Here is a 19140-nt window from a genome sequence, read left to right as displayed (position 1 = left end):
GTTTCAAATTATTCAGTGCCTTTAGATTTTTTTGTTTTTTAAAGCTGGAAAAGACTCAACCATTGCTTGAGAGAGAATAGTTTCCCATGAAAATATGTGTGGGTGTGTGTACATATGCATACCCATGTGCTTGTGTGTCTAATCCTCTTGCAAGTGATGTATATCTACATAACAGGCTGACTCTGGAATGATTTACAACAGTTCACTTGTTTGGATCTTCAGAAAGTATTATCTTTTGCAGTCAGACATGGAATGTTCTCTTGCCAACGTGATTATGGAAAGACAGAACTCAAAGTTTAAACATTAACAGGATTACAGAAGAAAGAGATGTGTTTGAGGGTGTGGTGCATGTGGGTATCTTCGGAAATTCAAAAAATTGCCAGTCTTAATGGTGCCTCATCAAGGAAACTTCAGTTCAACATCTTGTTAATTTTCTAGTAATGTCAAACTTAATTGAACTGATTCAAGTAAGCCGATACCCTTTGGAACTCATGCTTAAAGTCGTTGAAGTAGCTTCTTATTCAGGGTGTTTCCAAAGAACGTTTTGGGGTTGACCCATTACAGAGGGAAATGGAACAATTATCTGGTTGACTCAGGAAACCATTGTTTTAGGAGGAGTGGGTGAATGAACTGGTATTCTGGCATGGCTGTCAGAAGTTCTGGTAGAGGACTGGAATGACCAATGTAACCGTGCTTTACGAAAGACCCTCCTCAATAGTGGAAATGCTATTTTTGAATGCAGAGCTTGAGGAGGAGTGGTGAGGGTGGTGGGGATGCTTGCCAAGTCTGTCACATTAACAGAATCACAGATGTCACAGCCAGATTGCCTTGGATTCCATGCCATCTTGAAAAATATGGATAGTGGTCTGAAATCACTTAAAATAGCTTACTTTGATGAAGTCATCCATTTCTGCATATTATCAATCATTTAATACATGCCAGAATCTAAAATGTTGCTGATATTTTACATTTCAGTGATGTTACCTCTGATAGCAATTTACTTAGATCTGGAGAAATGGTATGTGGCTATCCTGGCTCTTTACTGACTTAGGTATTAGAACTGGTTCTAGAATTGTTAGTTGCTGGCCCTTAGGTTTAATCTTTAGAAGCCATCAAGACTGCTAAATATTTTAAATGTTTTTAATCAACAAATGAGCTTTTCATGTGTTAGAACTTAGTATATCCTCATGGATAATTCAAATCATGACTGAATAAATGCAGAACAAGCAGGCGACTTAAGCTAAATTTTCTGGAGATAATTTTCACTGGTCAGGTTTTTCTACAGGCTCATTAGCTGCAGTTTTATGTATGTTCAAATAAAGATCAAGGTTTACTTAAATGAATTAATTTTGTTCACCATTTAACACAATCTAGAAAAAGCAATTATTCAGTACCATCTACATATTTGTGTTGAAAGAAGCTAAAGTTAATCTCCATTTTGATTTATCTCTTGGGATCTAAAATTCTTGTTTTAAAGAGATTTTAAAGAATAGGCATTTGGATTTTATAAAGAAGTACTTGTGGCAAAGGTAGTGTAAGAATCCAAATCTGAGATATTAAAAAAACCTCACAAGGTAATGGTTATTAAATCTGTATCGAAGTGTTACATATCAATTGAATTATGCTTTGGCATGACTGGAAGATTTTTCATTATAGATTAGAGTTTCATTGAAAAATAAACTTTTGTAAAAATACGCACAAGTAAATTACTGCTAAATACTTGTAAGCATAGGCAAGAACTGAGGGTGGAATTTGGTTTGTCGTTTGTTTGGATTACTTGAAAACCTTGCTTTTATAAATTATCTGTAAGAATATGTTACCATATCTGTCTTTGAGAACATATTGAGCCAGATGCTTTGAATTGGGTAGCTTTTAGCATATGTGTTAATCCTGATTTTACCAATACCTCATTCAGTGGCTACTTCAGTAACCATCTAATTAGGTAGCCCTGACTCTTACGAGAGAACAAAGTAATTACTTACTAGGCTAGCTCATAGTGTAGGAATCAGTTAGCAGTGATATTTGACTACTCCAAATTGGAAAATTCAAAGCACTATATTTCATACTTCCTAATACTCTTTATTAAAATGTTTCCAAATGAGTTTCTTAAAATATGTTTATTTTAGGGCTATGGAACTATTAAGAAATTGTCCATTTAAAAAATGTCTTTTAAAGAAGTACTTGAGCTCACCATTTTGGTCTGTGTTTTTTGTTTAAGTGTAGCAACTTTTTCTTTCCTAGAAAGACACTAGGCTTACATTCAGAAGGGCTGGTTTGAATTTTGGTGCTGCTATCAATTAGATATGTGACTTTGTGCAAGTTATCCAATCTATATTAGCCTCATTTGTTTCCTCTAAAGATAGAGGTGGTAATAATTCTCAGGGTTATTATAATGTTAAATGAGTTATATGTGAAAGCTTGTTATTGTGAATTGTTCTATGAGTATAATGAAGAGGATGATATTGTGTCTAATTTAATTGATATTTCATCTATTTAAGACAATTATTATTTAGTAGCACTATCTCTAAATGCTGTCTAGCCACTGAAGGTAAGAATCATATGGAAGAATGTATCAAATGTTCTTTTGAATTCATGTTATGAGTGTCATCTTTATCTTGTTTCTATCCCTCTGAGTGCCTAAGGAAAAAAGAGATTCTACTAAGGTGGTGTCCTATTTTACCTTTCTTAAATTTTTAATGCACTGATTTTGTGTTATAGTAATTATTAATAATAGCCAACACTTAACTAGTGCTAACTGTGTCCCAGGTACAACTTCCAGGACTTTCTAATATTAATCCATGTTATCCTCCTGGTAACTCTGGGTAGTGGTTGCTGTTATTATCACCAGTGTAAAGGTGGAGAAACTGAGGCACAGATAAATTAACTTGTGAAAGATTACACAGTGTTATCGGTCAAATTTAACTTTCTTATACCCTTGGGCAGGCGTGGTGGCTCAGGCCTATAATTTCAGTACTTCCAGAAGCCGAGGTGGGAGGACTGCTTGAGCCCAGTAGTTTGAGGCTGCAGCAAGGGCCACTACACTCCAGCCTGGCTGACAGAGAGATACCCCGTCTCTAAAAAATAATAATTATAATAAATTTTCTTAAACCCTTTCTTCAGCTTTTAGGGAAGAATTTCACAAAGATAATATACAGGATAAAGGAAGTCATGCACATTACTTGGGTCTTGGATATAAAGGATGACATCTTATCTTGGAAAAATGATGCTGCCTATCTGCATGTTGAGATGACAGAGACTGTTGCTTATTTTCCTTTATATTTTTATTTTTAATCTCCAATGTCTATAACTGGATAAATTATTATTAATTTACTAGGATTACTTCTCTCTCCTGAGCCTAAGGCAAAGTAACAGTCCTGGCCATCTCAGTCCTGTGCTGTGAGTGATGTAATTGGAAGAAACAGCCCAACACCCCACCCGAAGAGATGTTCCAGAGCACATGTACTCTATCTTCTTTTCAGACTTAGAATTTGACTTGGTTATACTGCATGGAGTCTTTCTTTAATTTAGGCATGGTTCCCTTCATTTAAGCTACTCATTTGTTCATAAATTTAGCAAATTTTATCGAAGATCTCCTATGCGCCAGGGGTGCTGTGCAGTGCTGGAGAGTAGAATGGCAAATATGACAGTCACACACCCTCTGCTTGTTGAGTTTACAAAGTAGTGGAAGAAGATTGACAATAAGAAAATCATATCACAAATGGAAGTAACACAAGTCCTCTGAATAGCGCTACAAAGCAGAGGAACATGGTGCTCCAGGGATGGATAAGAGAAGGCATTTGGCAGACACTTGAGGATCATCGTTTGTTTTCCATAGTCTGTCTTTGGTCTCGTACAAGACGTCAGAGACTTAAGGAGGACTAGCAGGAGGAGGGCAAGTTAAAAAGAATGGATGGGGATAGAGTTGGCATATTGAAACATTGAGTAATACAAAGTGGCCGCAGAGAAAAGGAAAACCTCACTTGAGCTGTGTAAAACATCGAATTAGTCCTTGAACGTATCACTGTATCATAGAAGAATAGTTGTATTTGTAGTAACTACCATGTTTCAAGAAATGTTACTGCATATGCATTCTAGTCAACTCAGTAAAAGAGGGAGGGAGATAATAAATTTAGTTATTTTCATTAGTATGTTGAAAGCATTTTATTGTTTGAAAGTTTATGTGTCCATTTAATGGCAGTTTATCCAGTATTTTGGATAAATGAGATCACTGCCTTCATTTATATAAATATGTCAAAGCAATGTGCATATTAGTTGCAAAAGCATCTCTGGACAGGAAGATGATAGACCTTGGTTTCTGATTCCAACTGGCGGATAAATAATAATTGAGACAACCTAACTGTTCTCATTAGTGAAAATGGGAAAGTAGCATTTCCCCTGTCTACCTCAGAAGGGTTTTTCTTTACATATTTCATTCAATTAATATTTTTTGTGAACCTTATACTGAGAACAAATAGTGATGGGCAAAGGAGACATCATCTTAGATCTTATAGGACTTACATTCCATGGGAAAAAACAATATTTATTTACAATGGGTCTTAATTTTTCCATTCCTGTGACCTGCAGTGCTGTTCTCTAGTGTGCTCATGGCATGCTCCCTCACTTCATTCCGTTGGGTCTCTTCTCAAGTATCACCTATTTGGAGAACCACCATCTCTAATATTCATTTCAGTCTCTCTTTATCCTTTGCTTTACTTTTCTTCCTCACCTTTATCTGTCATTATACTTGTAGTTGCCTTTAGGTCCAACACTGAAGTATAATAATCCTTTATCCAACCAGGCGTAGTGGTGCACACCTGTAGTCTCAGCTACTCAGGAGGCTGAGGCACTAGAATTGCTTGAACCTGGGAGACAGAGGTTGCAGTGAGCCAGAGTCATGCAACTTCCCTCCAGTCTGGGCAACAGAGCAAGACTGTCTCAAAAACAAACAAACAAAAAGATTCCTTTATAGAGAGACTTTGTCTTTCCTGCTCATTGATATTGATATATATTATTTAGAATAGTGCATGGCACATAATAGACTCACAATAAATATTTACCGAATGAATGAGTAAATGAGATGAGCCCACAAGCATATAATTACCAACTGTGACAAACAAATGGGTAAGTGAATGTATTTTCAAAACTATAAGTAATCCATGTTTGCAAGGTGATGCTATTTATTTGAATTTCAGAAAAAAATACAGTCTGCCAGAAGATAGCTTATTATTTTTTTGTATTTGTAGCTTTCTATTAAATTATTTATTTTCTAAGAGTTTCTCTTCCTTTATATCCATGATTTGTAATACTGAACACTATCTTTATGGTTCTGTAACCCCCGCCATCCCAGTTCAATTACTGTCTGGAGTAGAGATTCTTAATCTGGGTCAGTGAACCTTTGTGAAATTCACTGTTGCCTTCTGAGGCCTCATTGTACTCCTTGAAATTGTGTGTAACGTGTGTGGCCCCTGCTCATTTTACTGGAGAGAGTTCCTATAACTGTCAGATTCTCAGACTGTATAACCTCCCAAGTTTAAGAATCATTGCATTAAAATTTTTTATTTCCCTTTTACTTTTTGTTGCTCTATTGATGGTTCTTTTCCTCCTCAAGAAGGTTTCATTTTCCATTTATATTTTATGATTGTATGTTGGTATTTTTAAATATTTACTGCTCGATTGTCCCCAGTGTGTGGTATTCTCGGTTTATTGTATGCATCTGAACCCAGACCTTCTCTCTGTCTCTCTTTTGTCTGGCCAGCAGTGTGGGGATGTGCCAACTGCCGAGTGGTTTTGTCCAACCCTTCTGGGACCTTTACTTCTCCATGCTACCCTAACGACTACCCGAACAGCCAGGCTTGCATGTGGACGCTCCGAGCCCCCACTGGTTATATCATTCAGATAACATTTAACGACTTCGACATTGAAGAAGCTCCCAATTGCATTTATGACTCATTATCCCTTGATAATGGAGAGAGCCAGACTAAATTTTGTGGAGCAACTGCCAAAGGCCTATCATTTAACTCAAGTGCGAATGAGATGCATGTGTCCTTTTCAAGTGACTTTAGCATCCAGAAGAAAGGTTTCAATGCCAGCTACATCAGAGGTATGTAAACCAAAGGCAATGCCAACCTTCTGCTTTTGTTTAACATGTTCTGCAGTAAACACAAGGACCAGAAGACAGAGTTATGCTCTTTTATGTGAATGTGAATGATTAGGATTGGGATTTAAGGGCAAGAAGCTGTTAATATTCTCTGAGCATTCTTTTTAGCAAAATATAATTACCACATCCAAAATCTGGTTACAGTAGAGTTGAATTCTTTTATGTTGTTTATATACAGAACATTTAAAGGCTGCTTGGAAGACACTGTAGATATTCCACTGCTAATAATTAAAATCTGTAATTCTAACATCTCTCCACTGAAAATTTAAAACATCCCTTTTAGAAATCATTTCATTTTGGGTTTTATGATGTTGTCCTTTTAAGGAACTATGGTACGGAAAAAATACAGAAAATGAACAGTAAATTTTTAACAAGCTATTAACAGTTTAAGCTAATAAATAACACAGCTTGAGGAAAGCCCCCTGTAAATGGCTAACTGAAGGAAATAAGGCATATTTTTATTAAATATGTTTTCTATATTCTGGCACAACATAACATTTAAATAATCTTTCTCTCTCAAACCTGTGTTTCCCTAAAGAAACTCAAGCTTCGATATGATGAGACTTAGTTATACTGTTTCTTCTGTACTTTCTAAGTAAAAACAAGCAGAAAGGTACAACTATAAAAATGACTATTATTTAGTTACACTTTTTTTTCTTCTGAACTTTCTAAGTAAAAACAGAAAGGTACAACTATGAAAATGACTGACTGTCACTATTATAAATTGTGTTTTTTGATTGTGGAGTTATTTATTTATGTTTGCCATGGTTAAAACACACATGCTTAAATTTTTCAAATTGTTTTAAATTTTTCAAAATAATGTTTTAAAAATGATAAAATATAGGACATTGGAAAACAAAAAAAGAAGCAAAGTAGAATTATCTGTACAAATGCCACCCAGCTGTAACCACTAATAAAATATTGATGGAGACATTTATTTCTAGGCTTCTAATTTTAACAATGCATGTAGAATACTGGTTCATATTGTTTAAGTGTCTCTTTGCATAAGTGGACCTATAAACTTCTTTATATTTAAAAAGTAGACTAAAGTCCATGATTCCTTTAAATTCTATCATAGATTTTTACTAGAATAGTTATACTAAAATGATGTTTTATTACAGAACTATTCTTGATGTACTGAATATTAAAATATATTCAAACTGTTATTCGTATGAAACCAGCATTAAAAAGTATTTTCGGCCGGGCGCGGTGGCTCAAGCCTGTAATCCCAGCACTTTGGGAGGCCGAGGCGGGCGGATCACGAGGTCAGGAGATCGAGACCATCCTGGCTAACACGGTGAAACCCCGTCTCTGCTAAAAATACAAAAAGAAATTAGCCGGGCGTGGTGGCGGGCGCCTGTAGTCCCAGCTACTCCGGAGGCTGAGGCAGGAGAATGGCGTGAACCCGGGAGGCGGAGCTTGCAGTGAGCCGAGATCGCGCCACAAAAAAAAAAAAAAAAAAGTATTTTCGAGGAGAAATACTTCTTTCTTAAATTAGTCTCACAATGGCTATGATATTAGCATAGGGCTAAATCTATTGGTATTATTTAATAATTTTGCATGTATCATAGAAGGATTAGGTGAATACATTTTTATTTTGAATTTATTGCACATCTATTATAATAATAGTACTTGCCACTTATTGCTGTGGTACTGGCACTGCTCTATGCTTTGGACATACTAACTTATTTAATTCTTATTGACCGTATATGCAATAGGTGCCATTGTTGCCCATTTTACAAATAAGACAAAGGTAGAGAGAGATGAAGTAACATACCCAGGGTCACATGGCCAGTACTCAGAAGAGCTGGAGTAGGAAACTCCATGGTCTGCCCTTTACTACTCAAAAACTAGCTTATATGTCTGGATACCTTAAATTTCCACTTTGTTTGACTTTTCACTAGACTCCCTTTCCTCCCTCTCCTTAATAGAATTATTTTTGTATTTGTTCCTAAAACATCCTGATGATGGCAGAAAAAAATAGGAGGATATAGGGTATCTGAAAGGGAGATGGCAGTACAGGAATGTTTGGGAAGAGTGAAAAGTAATCATTAATGAAAATAAGAACTATTATTTGTGTTTAGAAATCATTTGAAAAGTAGTTTTTTTGAAAATCTTAATGTATAAACAAAGCCTTCCTGAAACCAGTTATTTCCTTAATTAGGTAGTTGGGGTTTTTAAATTGTTAATGTCTCAGTTTCAGGATTTAAAAATGCTTATCCACTTTGCTGGCTGTAACTCAAAAGTTTAGGTGTGAGAGATCCAATCATGACTAGAGATGAAATGAGTAGAATTTCTTACTACTGTTGCTGATATCAGACAACTGGTAATGGGCTGCTGAAAGAAGATGGATGAGTAAGAGGGGAGGGATGGGGCAAATGGTAGGTAAAAAGCTAACTAGTAGGAAGCGGTGGAGGGCTTGATGTTTTGCATCACATTAGTCTGTGTTCTGAAGTTAACAGGTTTATCTTTCCTGTTATGTTTTGTCCTAGTTGCTGTGTCCTTAAGGAATCAAAAGGTCATTTTACCCCAGACATCAGATGCTTACCAGGTATCTGTTGCAAAAAGCGTCTCCATTCCAGAGCTCAGTGCTTTCACACTCTGCTTTGAGGCAACCAAAGTTGGCCATGAAGACAATGATTGGACAGCTTTCTCCTACTCAAATGCATCCTTCACACAATTGCTCAGTTTTGGAAAGGCCAAGAGTGGCTACTTTCTATCCATTTCTGATTCAAAATGTTTGCTGAACAATGCATTACCTGTCAAGGAAAAAGAAGACATTTTTGCAGAAAGCTTTGAGCAGCTCTGCCTTGTTTGGAATAATTCTTTGGGCTCTATTGGTGTAAATTTCAAAAGAAACTATGAAACAGTTCCATGTGATTCTACCATTAGTAAAGTTATTCCTGGGAATGGGAAATTGTTGTTGGGCTCCAATCAAAATGAAATTGTCTCTCTAAAAGGAGACATTTATAACTTTCGACTTTGGAATTTTACCATGAATGCCAAAATCCTCTCCAATCTCAGCTGTAACATGAAAGGGAATGTAGTCGACTGGCAAAATGACTTCTGGAATATCCCAAACCTTGCTCTGAAAGCTGAAAGCAACCTAAGCTGTGGTGAGTTTGTACCTTATTCCTTTTTTTTTTCTTTTTTTAGCATTATTCTATGAATATGATTGTCAATAAGGAATTGTACATACACACAAATGTACGTGTATGTATATTCCCACATATAGATATAGATATCTATGTTATCGTTAAAAAACTCTTTTAAGTTTTAAAATGTCGTCTGCTCAGCTCTTATAGCACACATTTGATTATAAACTATGCATGATCCATCAAGACATTTGGTTTAACCACTTTTAAGTTTTCCCCATGTCATAAAATATCACAGAGTTTATCACTAATATAACAACAGTTATAATTGTAGACTTTCAAATAGAAGTGTTAACACTAGGCTTGAAATAAAATAAATTAATAAGTAAGTTATTGTTATTTTTTTTGAGACAGCATCTCACTGTGTTGCCCAGGCTGGAGTGCGGTGGGGCGATCTTGGCTCACTGCAAACTCTACCTCCTGGGTTCAAGCAATTCTCATGCCTCAGCCTCCCAAGTCTCTGGGACCACAGGTGTGCGCCACCATGCCCAGCTAATTTTTGTATTTTTTTTTAATAGAGATGGGGTTTCATCATGTTCGCTCGACTGGTCTTGAACTCCTGACCTCAAGTGGTCCACCCACCTCAGTCTCCCAGAATGCTGGGATTACAGGCGTGAGCCACCCTGCCTGGCCAGTTACTGTTTTTTGTTTGTTTGTTTGTTTATTTTGTTTTGTTTGAGACAGAGTCTTACTCTGCTGCCCAGGCTGGAGTGCAGTGGTGTGAGATCTCAGCTCATTGCAAGCTCCACCTCCCAGGTTCACACCATTCTCCTGCCTCAGCCTCCTGAGTAGCTGGGACTACAGATGCCCACCACCATGCCTGGCTAAGTTTTTGTATTTTTAGTAGAGACCAGATTTCACTGTGTTAGCCAGGATGGTCTCGAATCTCCTGACCTCATTATCCACCCGCCTCGGCCTCCCAAAGTGTTGGGATTACAGGCGTGAGCCACCAAGTCTGGTCACAAAGGTGATACAGTAATAAACTGATCTTTATCATCCTGGAATTAAATTTCAATTGGATGACTTAAATAAACAACCATCACCTAAGAAAAGTATTTACTCAGCCAGTATTAAATATCAAAACTGTCCATTTTATAGAAAATCTTAATCAGAAATTATCCATTTTTTCTTTGAACATATTTCTCCATTTTTTAAAAATGAGGATTTATAGTTTGTTGCAAATACTGTGTTGTCTCTAGTTCTTCATGAGACTGTAAATGTGCTATTATTAGAAGTAGCTAAATGCAGAATATTTTGAGAAATAATTCTGTGTGATAAAAATTGTATTAAAATAGATCTCCACCTAATATTCTCCATTTACACAAGCTAATTCTGGAAGCTCTTATTTTATTATAGGACTGATTCAAACACAAAAAGTAGAAGTTTCATTATCTACTTTAAATGTCATATGACTAAATCTAAGACAGTGATAATGTATACATTTTAGTCACAGACATAACTCTCAATTAAAAAGGAGAAGAAGGAGCCTAGTATTCAAAAGTAATTTGTGTGTGACTTTGTTCTTGTAAAAAAATTTCGTTGGAACACAGCCATGCTCATTAGTTTATATATTGTCTTTGTCTGCCTCTGTGCTACAATGGCTGTGTTAATTGATTGTGATCAATACAGTATAGCCTGCCATCCTAAAATGTTTACAATCTAGCCCTTTAGGAGAACATTTGCCAACCACTGAAACTAGTCTAAAGAACTATGATAGTCCACTTGGCTGAACCACAAACTTTGGACAGCACTAGAAAAGACCTGCTAGATCTCCTCAGCCAGGGAAAACAAACCAATCACCCACAGGCTAGTTTAGCCCTAAGACATGGGTGATGGTGGTAGCATTTATTTGTTCCTGTTCATTTACATTTGTTTCACACAGTGCTTTTAATTGATGAATTATTCCCAATATTAAAAAATTAGATTTCACATAAAAATGAAGTTTTGGAATTTTCTGGTAAATATAATACACTAGGCTACTATATCTGCATGACCAACACAGCTGGAGCTAAATGGTGGCTGCTGCTTTCAACGGGGCTTCCCAGTTTACTTCAGCCCTTAGCAACCCCTTATTCTTCCCACTCCAGCCCCCTTTTTGTCTTTAGATTGCCTTCTGGCCCTGATAGGCATTTAAGTGGGAATGGTGATTTATGCCACTCCCTTTATATGGGCCAGGAAACTGAAGCAAGAAAATAAGTGGCAGAGGCAGTTGGTGGGCTCCAACACGTGTCTTCTGTCTCCATGTCTAGTATTTATGTCTGGGAATACTCATTTAAAAAATTATTTTAAATTATTTTAATTGATAAAAACTATATGTGTTTATGGTGTACAACATATTTTAATATAGGTATACATTGTGGAATGGCTAATTTGAGCTAATTAACTTTCATTATTATCTCATGTACTTATTTTATTTGTAGACAGAACACTTAAAATCTCTCAGCAATTTTCAAATATACAATCATTGTTATTAACAATAGTCATCATGTTGTACAATAGATTTCTTGAATGTATTTCTCCAGTCTAACTGAAATTTTCCATCCTTTGACCCATACATTTTCAACTCCTGTGCCCTGTCCACCCCTGTGCCCCTGGAAACCACTCTTCTATTATTTGCTTTTATGAGTTCAACCTTTTTAGATTCCACATTTAAGTAAGATCATTCATTTCTCATAATTTCTTAAACTCTGTCTTCTAGACTCCTTTCCCAAGCCTTAAGATTATCAGAGTGCATCAAGTACATACTCATGTACCTTAGTCATCTATAAGTTTTCAAACTCATTTTGTCAAAAGGGTAGCGTGAACTTACACAGTCAATATATTTGAGTCTTTTTAACTTTTATAGTGATCTTCTTGCCATTCCAAGATGACGTTAAGCACTCACATTCCAGACATTCAGATGTCCTGGACTGTGTTTCAGGAGAAATGATGGGAGAGGGAATTTCCTGCTGCTTAATCATCAGCTTTAGGAGTTGAAGAACCCAAGTCACTCATTAACTGACAGGAAATACCTGTAACAGAGATTATATCAAGGCTTGTTAGCTAAGCAAATCTTTCATAAGTGTACCCTGTTAACATTTTAACCTTTCATTTTTTTTCCAGAAAATGAAAGCATCTTGCTGTTTATGGTTATAATTTCCAACAAACTAATGATCAGTACAGTAACCAATGGGAGAATAGAAATTTATTTCTAGCATTCTATTGAATAGACAATGTCTGCTAAATATGAGTTTTTATTTCAGGATTAATTTGTGATGGAAAAATAAATAGATTTTGCAAAGGTATATTGCTAAATAAATTTTAATTTGAAAGTAACATAGTAGAATTGAACTGACTCAATTCAACATTAAAATGTCCTGTCATTTGTTTCACATATTAAACATCCTAGCCTTAATAAAATTGATATATTATTAGTAAATATTCTAACAATTTTAGAATATGACTTTGTTTTCCTATACTTTTCTAAAAAATATTTGGGAAATGTACCTTAATTAGGAAATTTTCAGCAGATTTTTAAAAACATGGTTAAACCTGTCAATCCTTTTAAAAACAAAATGCTTTATTTTGCAATAAATCTTCTTCTTTTTATAGCATCTTCATTTTTCTTAGAACAATTTTATTAAACACATTCAGTTTTATGACTCTCATGGATAGACAAATTTTTAGTGGACTCTTTAATTATAGGTGCAATTATTTATTTACCTGTGTGATGATTCAAGTTTAGATACTGGCTAATGTCCGTCAACTTCACAAAGAACAGACAGTGCCTTCTCTACTGGTTTTATTTATTTTTACTGATTACTACTCTTTCCTGAGGGAGTGGTACGATATAATGCAATGAATAGTCTAAGTTCAAACAAATTACATTTATTTTAACAAGCATTTATTAGGCACTTCCATGGATTAGCTACTGTGGATGTAGAGATAAGACACACTTTATAAGTACTTTATTGTTATTCTTTTCTGAAATTTCTGGCTTTGTACTTACTTTTGTTTCCCTCTTTGGATTTTTTACCGAGTTTGCTAAGGTTTCATCAACTCTTGGATTTTTACCCTTTCATAATCATTACAGTTCTGTTCTTCATAGCCTTAAATTCATAGCCTTCACAGCCTTCAATTCATTATTGGTTCTTCCCTTGCACTTCTAACAAATGATTGAATGCAATATTTTTAGATAACTAAATCATTTTTAAATAATAAAATTAAGATAAATCACTTTATCTTTACAAAGGACTTTATACTTTGAGGATGCCCAAACTCTTTATGAACATAGATGACTAAATTTCACTTTAAATATATTTATTCATGAAAAGTTGAAAAATTCATCTTAGTAACAACTGCAAAGAAAAAATGAAAGGAATTACTGTTTTTCTTTTTCTGTTATTGCAACTTATTGTGAGGGTTTGCTCTTCAGTTATTTGGAGTATTATTAAGTAGGTGTGAGAGGAGCAGTGGACTATACATCAGTCTTTTTTACCACAACTTGTGTAAATATTAATATATAGTGACTTCTTTCAGTAGCATAATTTGGAAAGAACAACAGATAGAGAAGGATTAACAGCTTTAGAGCTTTTCCTCAACTACCTGTTTTCAGTGATTACATTTTTTTTCAAAAAAATTGGGCTCTAAATTTTGCTGTTAATGTTATAGAACTTTGCTGCTTAGCTCAGCTAAAACCCAGGTTCTTGTCACACAACCAGGAAAATTTAGGCACGCATACACATTGAGGGGTGAGTAGAGCAGGACTTCACTGGGCAAAAAGAAAAAACGAAACAAAAAACCACAACAACAAAAAGCTCAGCAAAGTGAGATGCAGGCCTGCTAATAGGCCCTCCACCTCACTAATTGATTGCCAGATCCTTACAGGAGCTGGAGAGAGCAGGCTCCTCCCCTGCATAAGGCACAAATTCTCCGTGGCTCCACCTACCTCCCACAGTGCGCAAGTCGGGCCCTAATCTGCTGTGGGCAGGCTCAGGCAAGGCCTGGGCAGGTTTCCTCATCTGCACAAACGCATCTGATGTAAACACTTGTGGAGTGGGTGGGAGATTCTCCAGGGACCCCTTTTTATCTGCCTAGGCATTTGGCTGTCTCATTAATATTAAGTAAATATCTGAAAACACCTTTCTGGTAGCCTCAAAAATCAGTAAACACATACAGATCATATTCTAAAACCAATTTGTTGATGATAAACATAACACTATCCAGGAGAGTGAATTGTTTGTTCTTCCTTAACAACCTCCTGATGCATAAATCCATCAGCCAAAGAAAACTGATTGTGATACTGACTTTTTATGTAGATGTGTTGAAAATAGAACTGGGTAGAAAGAAAGTTTGGGCATACTTTTGATATTTCATGTATTTATTTTGGTGTGTTTGTAATGCAAGTTTTCATTTATCAATTTAATTTCCTTTTAATTAAATTAGTCACATGTATTTATACCATTTTTACTTAAAAACATTCCAGTTTGATTTTTATTGTCATTTTGGGTCATATTAAAATAGCGTTTATTGAGTATTTAAAGCAGTGTCAATTTGCTAAACTAGAAGTTCCCCAGAAGGAACAGCTAACTAAAATATTGAGAAGTAAATGTTGCAGTTTCCCATAAAAGAATGCTGCATATTGAAATTTATACGTGTTACTGTGCAATGAAACTGATGAAATGTTCAAGAAAATTGTTAAATATCTTGCTCTAAATCATAGCTCTTCTGATTTTCTTTTCTTATTTTTACCTCTAAGCTCTTTAACCTACTAGTGGGAATGCAGTTTCCCTAAAAACTGCTTTCCCACAACACTGAGCCCTTATCTCCCTTTGTCTTCCAGAGATATTGTATCAGTGCCAGAAGTGGCCTAAGGAGCCCTTGACTGCCAACATTGTGTGTAATATGAGAACCACAGGAACTCCCTCCAGGGTCTCCTCTGTTGCATGCTACAGAGGCTGAGATTTCATTAGGCTCTGAACTTTAAAGGCTTTTTAGTTTACGGAAGTCCCTTACAAAATATAAGTACCTACAAAAGGGAGGTCCTACAAAAATTGGGCTTATAGTAAATGTGATGCAAGGGAATAATGGGCAAAAAGCATTCAAGACAAAATTCCACCTCAGTCCTGCCTTAACTTCTGCCTCCTCGAATATTCTTTTTCCATGGTGCATTTGCTTAAGTTTTCAATCTTTAAAACACCCCCTTCCTCTCTCTGCTTCCTTTCACAGCCAAGCTTCCTCTTCTTGCATTCACTCGTCAGATCTTGGCAGTCTAGATTTCATCATTCCCACACAACTCAAACTATTTTCTATAGAGGTACTACCAAAATCCCAATGCAAAGTTAAAGTTCTTCTCATTCTTTATCACTCTTGGCCTTTCTGGTATTCTCGATATTGCCATACCCTGCATTAAACTGTCTTCTCTTAAATTCTGTAAAACCACCTCTGTAAAAGTTTTACCTTTTTAAGTCTATAGCTCTTTTTCTTATATGCGATGCTTAAATATAGAAATATCTGTGGTTCCATCCTGTTTCCTTCTCCAATCTACAATCTATCTACAGTGATCCCAAACACTCTATAGCTTTTGATGAATATTTCCTGGCTACACCTCTTACAAAACACGTTTGCATCTAGGTGTCACACAGGCACCTCAGTTTCCGTTACTGTACTTGGTGTTTACCCCACCTAAGTCTGCTCTTCTTCTATTATTTCCCATCTCCTTTTATTAGATCGATATGTACCAGTTTCTTAAGCTGGAAATTAGCAAAACGTCCTCTATTCTTCCTTTTTTTCCCATCTTTAATTAGTTGCTAAATGTTATGCATTCTGTCTTTAAATTTCTTGTATCTGTATCTATCTCTGTCGATCCTTTTTACTCATGATATCAAGGCTGAATTATTAGTAGTATTCCTGCTTCTGTTTCCCTTCTTTTGGTTGTAGAACCTAAATGACTGTTTTCAAATGAAATATAGTTTTCTTGCCTACCTCCTTCTCATTTTCCCTCACTGCCTTTAAGAAAGAGTTCACAATGTTAGCAGTTCACCTGGTGAACCCAAAATATCTGAGACAGGTTTCAATTAGTTTAGAAAGTTTATTTTTCTGAAGTTAAGGACACACCCGTGACACAGCCTCAGGGGGTCCTGATGACATGTGCCCAAGATGGTCAGGGGACAGCTTGCTTTTCTATGTTTTAGGGACACAATACATCAACCAATCCATGTAAGATTTACATTGATTCAATCTGGAGAAGGGCGGGACAACTCCAAGTAGTGGGGAGGGGGCTTCCAGGTTATAGGTAGATTTAAAATTTTTCTGACTGACAATTGATTGAAGGAGTTATTATCAGTAGAAAGGAATGTCTGGGTTAAATAAAGGGTTGTGGAGATCAAGATTTTACCATGCAGATGAAGCCTTCAGGTAGCAGACTTCACAGAGGATAGATTGTAAATGTTTCTTATCGGACTTAGGGTTTGTGTTGATGTTAATGCTGGAGGGGTGCAATGAGGCATGTACAACCCTCTCTTCCATCATGGCCTCAACTCAATTTTCAGATTAACTCTGGAAGGATGTTGGCCAAGAGGAGGAGTCCATTCAGATGGTTGTGTGGGCGCCCTAGAAGTTCATTTTTGGTTTACAGCCTTGAGTGCCCACCACTCAAGGTTCCAGTGTGTGGGATTAACCACTGGAAGAAAGACGGAGGGCTCTAGTGTTCATGGTATTGATATTTTCCAAAGCCTTACAGCAGCTGTCCATTGTTTATATATCTGATCATCCTTATCAGTTTTTACTTTACTTTAGCAATGCCCAGTGACTTGGTGCACAGACCATTTCAGTGCCTCCTTGGTATTTGTTTTAGAAATTCTGTCTGCCAGTAAAATACCCATCTCTACTCTCCTACCCCTGGCTCTCTCACAGCCTCCTGTGCCTTATGGGCCGCCTTCTTTGAAATTGATTTCTGTTCACTTTTCTTACCAAGCTGCTGTCACATCCTCCTTTGGGTCACTGCCACCTTTGGAGCACTTCCCTGATAGCACTTAGAACTGTGACGCCATCTTCCTTTCATGCCTCCCTGAGAGCAGCAACTTAAATTAAAGCATCATTCTGGTCTCTGTCCCTCACACAATGTAGGCAATAAGTAAATGTTTGTTGAAGGAATGTGTAAAGGTCTGTGACAAGAGCTGCTTGCCAGTCAGTGTCATGTCATAGCCTGCCTGTAAGATCAGGCCTTTCTGAAGTATCAGGATTCCTTCCTTGGGCCAAGTGCCGCAAGGTATCAAGGATGAAGAAACCATGCCTCTGGAGATACTGTTAAACTGTTAGGTTATTTTCTGCTTATGCATACGGTTTACCTAGTTACTTTTGTAGGCTGGTGCAGGAGCTGTGCCCTCACATTCCCACAGGAAAGTTTTGAAATGTTTATTAGAATAAAATCACTATTATATAAATGTCCCTTAAAATTAAATATGTTGTGCATATTATATATATACAAGCATATAAATATGTTGTGCATATTATATATATATGTGTATACATATATACATATATATTTGTATTTTTTGTGTGTTTTTGATACAGTATACTTTGTTGTAAGTGTAGCCAATGTTTCTCAAGACTCAAGCTGTTGGAAAAAGTCTGTTAGTTGTCAGAGGGACATTTAGTGCAACAGTGAAAATCTACAAAAAAAAAAATCAGCTCAAAACTTGTCCTGCTGAGAATAAGTTAGTAAAAGCTTGAAATAAAAAGACACAGAGACTGAATTGAAGTCACAAAAATGTATTTCTGGAATTACAAATAGCATATGCTAGGATGTATGAACCAAAACTGTGCATGTTATGGGTAATTCATAATATGTAACTTCACTTTTGAAACTTATTCTTGATGTTTGTATTATTTTATTTGTATGAATTCCCACCCAAACTCTTAAAATGTTTTACACAAAAAAGTCCTGAACTTTTTATACAAACTTTAAGGGGCAATGGCACTGCTTTTCTTTTGATGTGTGATGACTGATAAATTGAGTTAAAGATTTCGAGGACAATTTCAATACTTTGGTTTTACATTTGAGAAAATTAAGGCACAGTGACCTTAAGATACTTTCTTGACATCAAAGAATTACTGGTGGACTCTTCTAGGGCTGCTTCTATTAACCGTATGATTCATGATATTTTTTTCTGGATAATATCACTAAATCATAAATCAAACTTACATATTCTCTTTGTGTTGATCAAGGTTCCTACCTGATCCCGCTCCCGGCAGCAGAACTGGCCAGCTGTGCAGACCTGGGGACCCTCTGTCAAGGTAGGGAGCCCACACTGTGCTCCAGAATCTCTTTGCTTTCTACTTGCAATTTTGGATAATGTAGTTGTCATTGTTTTGATTTTTATCGATTTTTCACTTGGAAAGCCAGAAAACAGCAAAACAGAAGAATTTCTGCATGTGTTTTAGTTGTGTGGGTGCACAGTACGTACGGCGTGGAGAAAGAATGCTTTCACACCATGGGTAACCACAATTCCACAAAGCTCTGAGTTTAAAAATGTGAATTTATATCCTATTAAATGTGGATTGGTTTCATTTTTCCCCCATGTCTTCTCAAGAATATACTGGACTTGCAAAAAGTCCAGTGTAAATACAGTGTACAATACTTTGAAGAAGTATTCATGTCTATAAAACAAAGAGGGAAATTTATTTGAATATTCAGTTAACTTTAAGATAAGGCCGTAAGGCAATTTATGATGACAAGATAACTTAAATCTTAAGATTAAAATGGTTAAAGTAAACTAATGTTAATGTAACTATGTTAATTGTTATGATGCTTACTATATTGTGGTCAGTATTTCAGTTACATATTAT

The 19140-nt window shown here is 36.1% G+C and overlaps 1 protein-coding gene across 6 annotated transcripts in view; it reads left to right on the top strand.

Annotated features, from left to right (window-relative positions):
• ADGRG6 (adhesion G protein-coupled receptor G6) overlaps nt 1–19140 on the top strand; it is a 135240-nt gene that overhangs the window by 54355 nt on the left and 61745 nt on the right. For 3 of the 6 annotated variants that reach the window (XM_050787337.1, XM_050787340.1, XM_050787338.1), the window contains exons 3-5: nt 5759–6100; nt 8650–9273; nt 18520–18588. In XM_050787337.1, the coding sequence (XP_050643294.1) occupies nt 5759–6100; nt 8650–9273; nt 18520–18588 (1035 nt within the window). Of the gene's footprint in view, nt 1–5755; nt 6101–8649; nt 9274–18519; nt 18589–19140 lie in introns of all 6 variants that reach the window. The other 3 variants (XM_050787336.1, XM_050787339.1, XM_050787341.1) reach the window with 1 other exon arrangement.

This window comes from Macaca thibetana, chromosome 4 (assembly GCF_024542745.1).
Source record: "Macaca thibetana thibetana isolate TM-01 chromosome 4, ASM2454274v1, whole genome shotgun sequence".
NCBI classification, from domain to species: Eukaryota; Metazoa; Chordata; class Mammalia; order Primates; family Cercopithecidae; genus Macaca; species Macaca thibetana.
Note: the sequence above shows the minus strand (reverse complement) of the source record. Positions and strands in the feature narration are given on the sequence as shown.